Source organism: Danio rerio, chromosome 15, assembly GCF_052040795.2.
Source record: "Danio rerio strain M-AB ecotype USA chromosome 15, GRCz13ab, whole genome shotgun sequence".
Classification (NCBI taxonomy): Eukaryota; Metazoa; Chordata; class Actinopteri; order Cypriniformes; family Danionidae; genus Danio; species Danio rerio.
This window is the reverse complement of record NC_141035.1, coordinates 413,893-426,947: the sequence shown is the minus strand read 5'-3', so window position 1 is coordinate 426,947 and position 13,055 is coordinate 413,893. Positions and strand designations below refer to the sequence as shown.

The 13,055-nt window shown below is 44.4% G+C and overlaps 2 protein-coding genes across 2 annotated transcripts; both read left to right on the top strand.

Annotated features, from left to right (window-relative positions):
- Positions 1–153: 153 nt before the first annotated feature.
- Positions 154–7,611, top strand: unm_sa42458 (un-named sa42458). Its single transcript, NM_001198745.2, is given in 6 exon segments — positions 154–307; positions 1,649–1,848; positions 3,735–3,803; positions 5,886–6,031; positions 6,344–6,530; positions 6,964–7,611. Coding segments are annotated over 5 exon segments (591 nt in total). The 5' UTR covers positions 154–307; positions 1,649–1,677; the 3' UTR covers positions 6,982–7,611.
- Positions 7,612–9,669: 2,058 nt separating this feature from the next.
- vstm5 (V-set and transmembrane domain containing 5) lies at positions 9,670–13,055 on the top strand. Its single transcript, XM_087283685.1, has 4 exons — positions 9,670–9,878; positions 11,099–11,422; positions 12,457–12,600; positions 12,729–13,055. Exons 1-4 carry the CDS (start codon positions 9,815–9,817, stop codon positions 12,758–12,760), a joined length of 564 nt encoding a protein of 187 aa, XP_087139811.1. The 5' UTR covers positions 9,670–9,814; the 3' UTR covers positions 12,761–13,055.

The window sequence follows — 13,055 nt, the reverse complement described above, 5'->3', positions numbered from 1 at the left end:
TGAGTTCTGTTTCTTTCCGCAATCCTTTCACAATGCTGTTCTTTTTGATGGATTTTCATGTGGATCTCTTTATCTCTTAAACGGAGAGTGGCTGGTACTGATACTGTCTGAAAGCGGGGTCAGTGACCGCAGGGATGTGTACCCCTGTGTGTCACACACACTTTTGCTTACATTCCCTCCGTAGTTTCATGATCATCACCCCTTTCCTGGTTGTCGAAAAAACGTACTTACTTAACAGCTTTCAGAGGAACTACAAGAGCGACCTGTCTTTCAGCCACACAGAAGAAGGTGGACCTCAAATAAACAGGTAAGCGTGTATATGTGTCTAGTGTTTATACAGTAGCAGCGGCTGTACATGGAGTCGTGTGTATTGTTCTAATCATCTACTGTATGATCCTGCGGTTGACTAATGAAATAAATCAATTAATGCGGCTAAATGCATACAATACTGCAAGACTTGTTCAGAAAACTATACATAAAACTATGAGAAAGAGCTAGACAAACGAATAAAATTGCGATACAAAGTTGGAGAGAGTTTGGATGGAAACATTTAATGAGCATTCTTATTATAAGCAACATGTACAGGCACTGAACGTTTGGGCTCTTGTTGGAAACTTCAATGCCTAATCACCTTCACATTTTTTGAGCTTGCCCTAAAATACAGCCCTTTTGGTATGAGATAGCAACTGGAAAGATACCATGAGAAGATCTGGATTCTTCATTAATTACAATAACAAATTCTTTTGGAAATATATCAATCATAAGTCACTGATTCCCCAACAACTGACCAATGGATAGGGATTGTAATGGAGGTGTTTGGACAGACTTTCAATTAGCTCAAGATTTGATTTAGAAGACGGCAACATTTATTGGGAAAATGGGATTGAGTATGCCAATGCAAATAATGCATGAGAAAGTCCATCAACCCTCATATTGTTCCTCCTATGACAACTGCTTCATTCACTTTGTTCCTTTTCCTCTTTTTAATTAAACAAGAGGGGTTTATTTATAACCTAATGTCGAGAGGATCACATGTTTATGATTAACCAATCAGACGATTCCTAAGCCACTATAAATACTCCATATCACAGCCGTCTTCATTTTGAAGAATCCCCCCTTCCACCCCTCCTCCTCCTTTCCTAGATGGGCGGCACGGTGGCCCAGTGGTTAGCACTGTTGCCTCACAGCAAGAACGTCACTGGTTCTAGCCCTTACCAAGCCAGCTGACATTTCTGTGCAGAGTTTACACGTTTACCCCGTGCTCACGTGGGTGTCCCCCAGGTTCCCCGGTTTCCTCCCACCATCCTAAAACATGCAGCTTAAGTTAACTGACTAATCCACATCAGCACCATAGACATGCTCTAGTCAGTAGTTCTCTCTTAAGAGCGATCACTATCTGTTCATTAGCCACTACAGCAGAGGAGTTCTCCAGATTTAACTGAGCTCAAACTCCCCTCTCACCTTGCGAAAGGGAGGGAGCCCCAGGCTCGAGGATCTTATGAGCTCAGGGCTGTCACCCGGGACAACATGCCAAACACACTTTATAATCCATCATCAGCTGAGGGTGAACTCTTGAATATATAAAAGGAAGCGTACATGAGGGAATGTAGCTCATGGTCACTCTTTGTACCTCTTCTAGATCTTCCAGATTACGTCTCAAACCCAAATCAGCTCATCATGTGTACGGGGAAATGTGCTAAATGCACCGCAGACCTTCTCTTTCCATTCAGCCTCATAGCCATAATTGGAAACATCCTGCTGTTTTTCCCCAACGGCGAGGTGTGGAGGACCGAGGAGATCACAGAAATCATCTGGTTCTTTCCCGGAGTCATCGGCGGAGGCCTGCTGGTGAGTCCAATACTGTTCCTGCACAACCAGAGAGGCTGGCACACATTTCTAGGACCCTGTTAGTTGCTGACCTGTCCACACAGGCTCATTTGGAATATATGCGTGCCCAGGGCTACATATTTGAGAACTGCGAAATGCAGGGGTTCATACGCTCTTGGAAAGTTTTGAAAACGTAAACCCAAAATGTTTAGTAAAACTCATATAATTTGTTTAACCAATATCTGTACATAAATATATCCGAGACGATAATACTAGGTAAATTTTAAATACAATAGGGTATATGCTGAGCTAATGTTTCTTCACATTACTGATAAACTTCTGCTGAAGGGTTATTGTGACTTTTATCCATTTTATACGGTTCCTTTTACAGCATCGATGTTGTAATTTAATTAAAATACAATCAGTTAAACAGACTTCAGCATTCATTTAGTGGCTCAAGCGTAAAACGAGATGAAAAGCCGTTTACTCGCACGTGTTCGGCTAGCGCAGAAGCTCCATTGAATATACTGGGGTAAAATAAATGCTCATATTATGAAGGCATGGTAGTGAAATGTAGTGTAATGCAGTGCTTCTGTACAATCTGAGACCCACTTTATCTCGGATACCACCAGTGGAGATCGCTGATTTTTAAAGAAAGCAGACCTTAAACACGCTGATTTTGCAATGGCATACAGTTTACTGGAAATGCTTAACCCAGGTTACTGACAAATGAAAAGTTCTTTAGCATGCTTCAGCATATACCCTTTAGTCCTCAGGGTAGTGTCAAGCAGGGGGAGGGGGTGTTGGGAAAAGCCGTGGGGGTGGTTGTTGTCACGCACTCTTCGAAGGAAAATGAAGAGTGTTGGGGGATTTCGTGGGTAGTGTTTGTTCGAGGACGAAACTGAAGACCAGGGAGGAGTCACGATAAGGAGGGATTGGTAAAATGAGGTGCCAGATCAGACTTTAGAGGTGCTGGTTCCGGCTTAATTAAGTGTTGTGAAAACACAAGCCAACATTTCTACTATTTTCACACAGACAGCAAGATAACTTCTAAAACCTTTTTCAGATTAAAATAAATATAAACTACATAGAAGCTCACACATTTTTTGATATGCAGTAATAAATGTGAATGTGCATTAGTTTCTTATTTAGCACATGCACGTAGATGTTGCAAGACACATGAGGTCATAAATATATATTTGAATGTTGATTTAGAAAGTCCTGGAATTTTATTAGCAAAATAAACCCTTGGAAATATGTGCTATGCTCTGATGACATTATTGCTGACAATTTAATTGTCTATTGGTGGCTTTCCCGGTGTGGTCAGTTTGCTCGGTAGCTCGCCTTGTATAGTGACAGAGTCGGGACACAGACTGGAGTAGACTTGGGTTTGAGTCTGGCAAAATATGGTTTCAGAAACCAGGTAGAACTAAACAAATAAAAAAGCAGTGTGAAATTGAGGTAAGAGCATGCGGCATAATGACTTTCCTCTTCTAGTGTGCTTTTGGAAACACTACAGGGTGAGTTTAGGGAAGGAGGTGTGTGGGTCAGTCAATAGCAAGGCAATACACACACTTGACAAGCCGACTGACTTCCCAGAAATGTAGACAGCGGCCTCTGGTGGACTTCTGAACGTGTGTCCCAGTAACGTATTTGAGAAGATGTCAGGACTGAACATGTCGGCCTCTAGTGGATCTGTGAAGACCCATGTAATCACATGTAGCCTCATGCTTATATAGTTCTGGAATATGAGGCCCTGTGCACGTGTGTAAACAATGGGTCTGTGCTGCATTACGGGGAGTCGTGAAACTGCAGCCTCTCCGCATGTCTTTCTCAGACTGCGAGTCTTCAGGAGTGTGTGAAAGTAAGCCGAGTGTGATTTAGCTGTGTGTGTGTGTGTGTTTCAGGTGTGTTTGCCTGCTGTGGTGATGAGGGCGGCTGGGGTCGAGGGCAGCTGCTGTGCAAACAGATGTGGGGTCAGTAACTGCTCTCTCATGCCTACACAAAGTTCACAATAGAGCAATGCAATACGCCAATATACAGCACACACTGGAAACTGACTGCAATGGCTAAACAATACAAACTATACTACAGTAAAAACCCAGAATCTGGCTAACAGTACCTTTCCCTATATGGGAATATCCATTTGCATGTTCTCCCCGTGTTGGCATGGGTTTCCTCCGGGTGCTCCGGTTTCCCCCACAGTCCAAACACATGCACTATAGGGGAACTGGCTCAGCTAAATTGGCTACAGAGCATGAGTGTGAATGTGAGTGTATGGGTGTTTCCCAGAGATTGGGTTGCAGCTGGAGGGGCATTCGATGAGTAAAACATATGTCGGATGAGTTCATTCTGCAGTGGCGACCCCAATTAATTTTCAAAACTTAAATTTTAGGCCTTAAAAAGTCTTAAATCCACTGAAATATTGTGTTGTAGGTCTCAATTTGTTTTAAACAGGTCTTAATTTTGCTTTGTCCAAGTAAAGCTAAACTCAATTTGGGCTGATATCCATCTAATGGCCATCAACACATCTCAATTAAACCTTATTTATTATATTTAAGTTTTTTATTGTAAAGAGAGAGCTCATAACAGCTAGGTTAGACATTTTTGCAGCAAATTCCCCTAATTAAATTCCCCAATCGGGGAATAAACCGAAAACAATTACACAACTCCTCATGATGATACTGGGCCATTAGAAAAAATCTATATAAGTCTACAATCTAATTCTTTATGGTCTTAAAAAGTCTTAAATTTGACTCTATGAAACTGCAGAAACCCTGCATTATCATGGTTGTTTTTAGGTTTTCACTCATCAGTGAGTAGTGTGGAGTTTGATGTTACATCTAATGTTCATAACTAATGTTTATTGCTTAATGTTTAATGTGTGTTCTCGTGACGGTGTTTAGTAGACACTGGGCGTCTTCTATAGATTTGTTTCTCTGCTCGTGGGAAAAGTTGCTTATTTTTATTCATAATATTATGATCATGTATTTCATGAGGACACTAAATACAGTGTTGACGGTGATCTGTTCATCAGATATTTGAGAGCAGCACATTATACTCCATTACAGACAGAAACATGACGAACAGCACTGTGAGAAAGTACAATGTTTACATTTTATACAGCAATAATTCATGTTATTCTGATGCTGGACCTGTAATCATTAGTTTAAGAAAACATTTTTTTTTTCATTCATTCATTTATTTTCTCGTCGGCTTAGTCTCTTTATTAATCTGGGGTCGCCACGGCGGAATGAACCGCCAACTTATCCAGCAAGTTTTTACACAGCGGATGCCCTACCAGCCGCAACCCATCTCTGGGAAAAACATTTACTTTATATTTCTATATATTTGAATCAAAATCAAACTCTGAAGTTTTAAATAAGAGAGAAAGGTGATCACATGAGTCCATTTATAGTTTAAAATGCAACAAATAAAAATTTAGATGAAATTTTTGTAGTTTGTATTTATTTATTTATTTTTTGCAATAACTGGTTTGAAAGGTGTTTGGTGACCTAACTCTTACTGCAATGAATATGACGACTGTTCTGTATAAATGCATCAAGAGTATCGTCTATATTCACAGAGAAATCAGCATGCGCTCGTTTATGCTGAGCTTAGTATAATCAATGAATCGATTGGCTTTATAGGAACGGTACTATATAGAGATATCGTTGTCAGGACGTGAGATGATGACTTGTGTATGGTGATATATGAGTTATGTCATGTCGCCCAGCTCTAGTTTATAACTCTCAGAGGCTCTTTTCCTTTATCTGAGCAGCATGAATCTGCATCCTCCTTAATGAAAGTGCTGCAACCCTTAATAGAGCACTCAGCCTAATATTGGAGGCTCCCTGCGGCTTATCACAAGACTTTTACTGATTTTAAAAATGACGTTGTCATCAATGTCAGCGCAGCCGAACGAGACTCAAATGTCATTCTGCAGGTTTGCACTGGAGATGTTGAGCATGTGTAATGTCAAGGAGCATATCCAGCAGTGTGTGTGTGTGTGTCTGTGAATGTGTGTCTCTCTCTGTGTGTGTGTGTGTGTTGTGCAGATGCTGCTGGCCATGCTGATGTCAGTGCTGGGAGCTGCTGGATCAGTGTACTGTATGATCATCAGTGTGATCGGCCTGCAGGACGGGCCTCTGTGTGACACAGGAGACGGCGTCTTCATCTACCCCTTCATCAACACCACCGCAGAGTAACACTTCTCCACTCTCTATAGAGTAGCATCATGTGTGTTTGCTCACAGAATCTGGGACAGGAAATAAACGGTTCCTATAAATGCATTTCTACAAGCTGTGAATGCGTCTCTGCTGTGTCTAGAGTGTGTGTTTGAGCTGAGAGCAGCACACAGATGATGTCCTCCAGCTCTCTGAAGCTGACCCTCTCAGGCTTTGATCCTGACTGTAGTGTTTTGGTGACTGTCGCTTTAAATGCAAATGAGCTTGTACACCACAAAACGCTAGCCTCATGGGTTAATTCAGCTCTGGTTTATTTCTCCATCCTGTAGAGAGAGTTACCTGTTCAACCAGACATGGTGGCATGTGTGTGAGAGGCCGAGGAACGTGGCGATGTGGAACGTGGTTCTGTTCTCCATTCTGCTGAGCGTGGGGACGCTGGAGGCTCTGCTGCTATTAGCGCAGGTGGTGAACGGGCTGATCGGCTGCCTCTGTGGGACCTGCATGAACAAGAACCAGGTCTCCCGTGCACTCTACACATCTATGTATGTTTGGGTTGAGCCCGTTTTAGACACCACACTTTGGTCGATACAATCTCGCCATTTGTCCATGCGAAAACAGAGTAGCATGTGACTGAAACCGAAACAACTTCTAAGTAACGTCTATTCCAAATGTTGGACCTTATTCTACAAAAATGAAAGACCAATAAAAAGATGTGAAGCACCAAAAGCTATTAATCTTATAATACTGATGAGGCCATTAATGATATGAAATGGATTTAAAATAGTGAAACTCACCTGTTAACCTCTAGCAGAGCTGAACAATGAGGACATTTCCAAAAAACACGAGTGTTCCTTTAAGATTCATGATGCGACTGAAAAAAACAGCTGCTCTACGTGTGCGCACACACACACACACACTGACCCAAGGTGTTTTGTTTCTTTATCTTCAGCAGACACAGATGGCCTGAAGACCAAACACACACACTCCAGCATGAGGATCTGCACAGCGAAGAAGAGCACAGCAACATCCACACACACATACAGGAGCTTACACACACATCTACAAGAACACACACACACACACACCTACAGCAACATCCTTCCACACATCTGCAGGAACACACACACACACACACACACAGTTTAAGAAATATCCACCCACCCCCGCTTATTCTGGCTAGCTCCACACAAGCTCCTAATGTATCTGTAACCAATCAGCGGTCAGCTGCGTGTGTAGCTCCGCCTTTCTCGCGTTTTAGTACCAGTTTGAAAGGGTGCTGAAAAAGTGGTACGGTTCGGTTCGCCTTTTGACAGTGGAAACGGCTATTAAAGCGTACCGAACTGTACCACTCAGTGTAAACGGGCCAGTAGAATCGTAATGTTCTCGCAGTGTAGTTTATAATGTCGAGCAGCGCTAGCTGTGAAGCCGAGCACATGGTGCAGCCCAGAGTGAACCTTTTCACTTCATCAGTGAGAATAGAGTCTGCTTTAGCTGTAATCTGATATATTTCTCTCTGCGATGTGTACTGTGCAGCACATTGGTCAACCTTTGGTTCTGTTTAATAGTGCTTTATAAATAAACATGACGTTGAACAGCGCATGGCAGAAATCTCTCTATTACCTTGAAATATTCTGCTTTAAATATTACTGTTTTAAAGTAATAAATCCCTGAAATAGCTCTGTTTTCATATCAGAGATGTTTATGCTGCAATATTCATAATAAAAAATGCTTTTCAATATTCTGCAACACACACACACACACACACAATTTAAGAACGTAGCTCATGATTTATAAAAAGCTTGTTTGGCATGCTGTCCCTGGAGAGAACCCTGAACTCAAGGGATCCTCGAGTCCAGGGTTCCCTTCCTTTTGCAGGGCGAGAGGGGAGATTGAGCTCAGGTCGATCTCAAAACTCCCTCGCAGCTGAGGCTAGGGTGAACTTCCCGAGAGCAAGAAATCTAGCAACAGAGACTTAGGTTTATTTTACCTATAATATAGAGCATATTTGGACGGCTGAAGAAACCCGGGGGAAACCCACACGGACACGGGGAGAACATGCAAACTGTGCACAGAAATATCAGATGGTCTGGCAAGGACTCGACGCTATTGGTATTCTTGCAGTGGGGCTACAGTGCTAGTCACTGGCAGGGCTTAACTTGTGCCGGGACACACCTCATTTTACTGATCCCCTTCCTCACCCGCCCTCCTCCCCCGTCCGCTCTTCACTTTCGTCCCCGACAACTAACCCCCGCCCCGGCTCTTAACTTACATCTGCGACACCCCTCCGCTATCCCAACCCCCGACAACACTACCTCCTCGGGTAGTGTGCCGGATCAGTCGTCCCGATCTGTTCCGGGACCTTGCGATTCACAAATTAAGCACTGGTCACTAGGCCGCTGTGCCGCCCATTCTGGATAAAGAAGGGGAGGAGGGGGGTTTCTTCCAGACAAAGACAGTTGTAGAAAGGAAATGGGGATATATATATACATATATAGTGATTTGGGATCCTTTGTAGGATCGTGATTAGCAGGGGCAGACTGGCCATCTGGCAATTCTGGCAAATGCCAGAAGGGCCGGACCATCTTTTAAATGTGGGCCGGTCAGCTATTTTTTTTTATTTATTTTTTCATATGTACTGTTTTTTTACATGTAAGCAGCTTTTATCTCTTGCAAGATGTGAATATTATGATGATGATTATGATAATAGTAAGAATATTAATCAATGTTAAGCATTGGCCCAATCGGCAACGACCGGCTGGTTTCGAGATGGGCCGACCCAATCAGAGGTTGTGCAAACGTAATCAAAATCTGGCAAGGATGTCAAACACACAGTAAGTGCGACAAATTGATAGAGATGGAGCATAAGAAGAGAAAGGCAGTCAAGACAATGCCAAATACATCAAATTAACTGAACTAGTCTCGAAAGGGGGCAGTGCAGTGGCGCAGTGGGTAGCGCTGTCGCCTCGCAGCAATAAATTCGCTGGTTCCCTCAGTTGGTGTTTCTGTGTGGAGTTTGCATGTTCGCGTGGGTTTCCTTCACAAGTCCAAACACATGCAATAGGTGAAATGGGTAGGCCGATTGGGAATTGGGTAACCCTGTAATGGGTTGCAGCTTTGAGGGCATCCGCTGTGTAAAACATGCTGGATAAGTTGGTGGTTCTAAGATTAATAAAGGGACTAAGCTGAAAAAAAAAATTATGACATGATTGCATATATAAATGGGTTGTTTTTGTTTTAGTCACACATATTAAATGTTTAAATATCTCTTAAATATGTTACTGCTTATATAATTTTACCATCTGTACACCAGTATGAGCAGGGAATGTGCGTGTCCGTGGATGGGGCTGTGTCGGTGTGGTAATGTGGGCTGGTGTGGCTGCAGTGCCAGGGCTGATTCTTAGTCCCAGTCCGCCCCTGGTGATTAGCTAATGTGGACCAGCAGGGTCAATCATGATCATGCGCTCCTCTCGAAATCAGTTTAATATTAAACTTCACTGATAGTTCCACTTGACTTATACTGCTGTGTAGGTTGATACCTGCCTCTTCCGTACTGTCTCTCTCTGTGTGTGTGTGTGTGTGTGTTCAGTAGTTAAACCGGTCAGATCAGTATGACAGTGCAGTGCTGTATGAACAGATCTGACAGCAGGAAACGAGCAAACGAGAGAAAGAGAAACACACGAACACACAACCAGAAGACAGAGAGCGAGCAGCAATGGAGAATGCAGAAAGGTGAAGAGTGATGAGTCTGCTGTAAAACACACACATGTTCAGTGCGTGTGAATATATGGAGGATCAGCCTAATGAGGGCCGCATGGATGCACAACACACACACGCTCTGCCTCATCTCCTGTCTCCTGCTCTACAGTAAGTCCATGTCTGTCTGCTGACGCCGGTTTGTGATCGTTTGCATAGATTTGAGGACGGATGTACTTTATAATAACTAAATCGTCGCCATTACACTGACGTACATTACAGGTGTAAGAGATGGTCATGATGATTTCTGCAGAATAATGCCTATAATACACATTAATAACGACAGTGATGTGATCAGAGTTCGTTTGCTCCGTTCAGATATTTGTTCTGTCCTTCTCTCAATGACATCTGTGATCTCTTCAGCATTTCTCTAATATTGTTAAACAACACGCAGGTAAAGCTGCTGCAATATCACATCCTGTACGCCAGGGGTGTCCAAACTCAGTCCTGGAGGGCCGGTGTCCTGGAGAGTTTAGCTCTGACGTGCCTCAACACACCTGCAGGGATGTTTCTAGAAAGCCTAGTGAGAGCTTGATTAGCTAGCCCAGGTGTGTCTGATTGGGGTTGGAACTAAACTTTGCAGGACACCGGCCCTCCAGGACCGAGTTTGGTCATGCCTGACGTAAGCAGTTTAGATGATCTGAACATTAAAATACGGGGTCACCAATCTCGCTCCTGGAGGTCCGGTGTACCTGCAGGGTTGATCTCCAACTTGCCTCAACACACCTGCCTGAGTGTTTCAAGTATACCTAGTAAGAGCTTGATTAGCTTGCTCAGGTGTGTTTGATTAGGGTCAAATCTGCAGGACACCGGACCTCCAGGAACAAGTTTGGTGACCCCTGATTAAAACAGTTCAGTTAAATAAAGGAGAAGCTGAACTGAACACTGAGGAGCCGGTCTGGACAAACCTGTTCTGGACGCATTTTTCTCTCTCCTGACACTGCAGGCGAACCCATCTGTCATGCTGTTGTCTGAGCGCAGGGTTTGGTTTGTAAAAGAGCAGGTACAGGACTGGCCAGTAAAAGTATTTCACCTGTAATAAGAAGCAGATCACAACACAAGACTGAACGCTGGCTGTGTTTAACAGATGGATCTGTAAGCTGCTCCAGTGTCTACTTGTGGACTAGACGTCTATTAGATTTACACTTACTCATCATTTTGACTTCAACTGCATGTAAATCTGCAATTGTCCACACATCAGAGCTTGAAATGCATCTGGAAAGACTTACAGTAGACTAGAAAAAGTGCAAGAACTCTGCGAAAAGCACCATATCATGATCAGTCTGGTCGTTCCTCTGGTGTCTGGTCATGTGTGTGTCCTGTTTCCTCAGCTCAGGCGGTCAGTGTTCATCTGGAGCAGACCTCGGTCACCGCACCGGTTCAGGGATCTGCTCTGTTCTCGGTGTCCGTCTCGGGGTCTGCAACGGTCAGATGGAGCTTCAGTTCTGCACAGCTCCAGCAGCTCCCGGTGGCCGTCTGGATCCTCGGCGGAGCTGCAAACGTCTCTCAGATGTACGAGGGTCGAGTGCAGACACACCTCAACGGATCCCTGACGCTGACCCGACTGCAGCTGCAGGACTCTGGATACTACAGACTCACTGTGACGGAGGAGAACGGCGGATCCAGAGACACGGGGCTGATGCTGAGCGTCAGAGGTCTGTATTAAACACATCCAGGTGCTCTGCTAGTAGTGGACACTTGTGAAACGTTATCAAGGGCTCATTCCAGTCCTATACTTTATGCCTGTCACTCACTAACTTCCTAACACCCCGATCACACGGGGCTTCAGCGTCAACGCTTGACTGAGGGCGTGTCTGAAGTTGGGGCTGACGCAATCGCCATAGCAGCATCAGCCAATGAAATTAGCCAGCAATTGGCTACTGTCTGAGCTGCTGTATTTGCAAACATCGATCTGATTGGCTGACGCTTCCATCCTGCTTGAAAAGTTGAGCTAGTCCCAACCTCTGCAGCGAGCAATGCCTCTGAAGCGGCACCGACAGATGCAGTTCGGCAACGCCTGACGTCACCCATTCAAAGTGAAGCGTTGAAGCTGACGCCCCGACAGCTTGCACAGTCTGCATCCAGGTACTTGTTCACGAGTGCGTGTCTTAAAGTGGACTGGAATGCAGCAAGTGCTCAAGTCTTTAGGGCACTCCACTGACAAAGTGGACACTTGTGTGACGTAATTCATGATGTACATGTAAGGCAGGAGTGTCCAAACTCGGTCCTGGAGGGCCGATATCCCAAGTTTAGTTCCAACCCCAATCAGACACACCTGGGCTAGCTAATCAAGCTCTCACTAGGCTTTCTAGAAACCTCCAGGTTGGTGTGTTAAAGGAAGTTGGAGCTACACTCAACAGGACACCGACCCTCTAGGACAGAGTTTGGTCACCCCTGATCTAAGTGAACGAGACAAAGGGAAGTAAGCAGGTGAAGGGCATAAAGCAGGGGTGTCCAAACTTCTGTCCTGCATAGTTTAGGTCTAACCTCAATGAAACACACCCGAAGCAGCTGATCAAGCTCTTTCTAGGTATACTAGAAACTTCCAGGCAGGGGTGTTGAAGGAAGTTGGAGCTAAACTATGCTGAGCACCGACCCTCCAGGACCGAGTTTGGACACCCCTGGCATTAAGAACCGAAGTGCAATGCAGCCTAGAACGACACCAGCCTGCTCCATCTGTGTGTTTCAGAGGTGCTGTATGAGGACACGCGGTTCCTGCTGGTGTTTGTGCTGGTGTTGGGGACTCTGGCTGCTCTTCTGATGCTGTGTGTGTGGCTCCTGAACAAACTCCACAGCTTCATCACAGCCCGGAGGAACAGCAGGTGCTTACCAGGTAACAGAACACCGGCATGCAGGCTTTCATCTGGAACATCACAGAATCACTGCAATGTCTACTGTGGACCAACTGAAGCTCTGGCCTGCTGACACTGATCATCTTCTCTGTGTGTGTGTTTCACACAGAACACAACGAGACGGAGCTGCAGCCGCTGTGAGGAGTGTGTGATATTAACCAGAGTGTGTGTCGGAGACCGGATGAAGCGCACAGCGGCCCTGAGGCAGTGATCAGATGGAGCTGAAGGACACGAAGAGACATTTTCTATTTTGCATATTTACGAAGAGACATTGCATATTTATAGAGTAAAGGAAGTGTGTTTGTCCGCAGGCTGTTTAAAGTCTGCATGAACTCTACATTTACAGTGTTTAATGTCAGTGTTGGGGAAAGGTACTTTTAAAAGTAATTTATTACAATACTTACTTTTAAAAAAGGAACTGAATGGGTTACTTGTT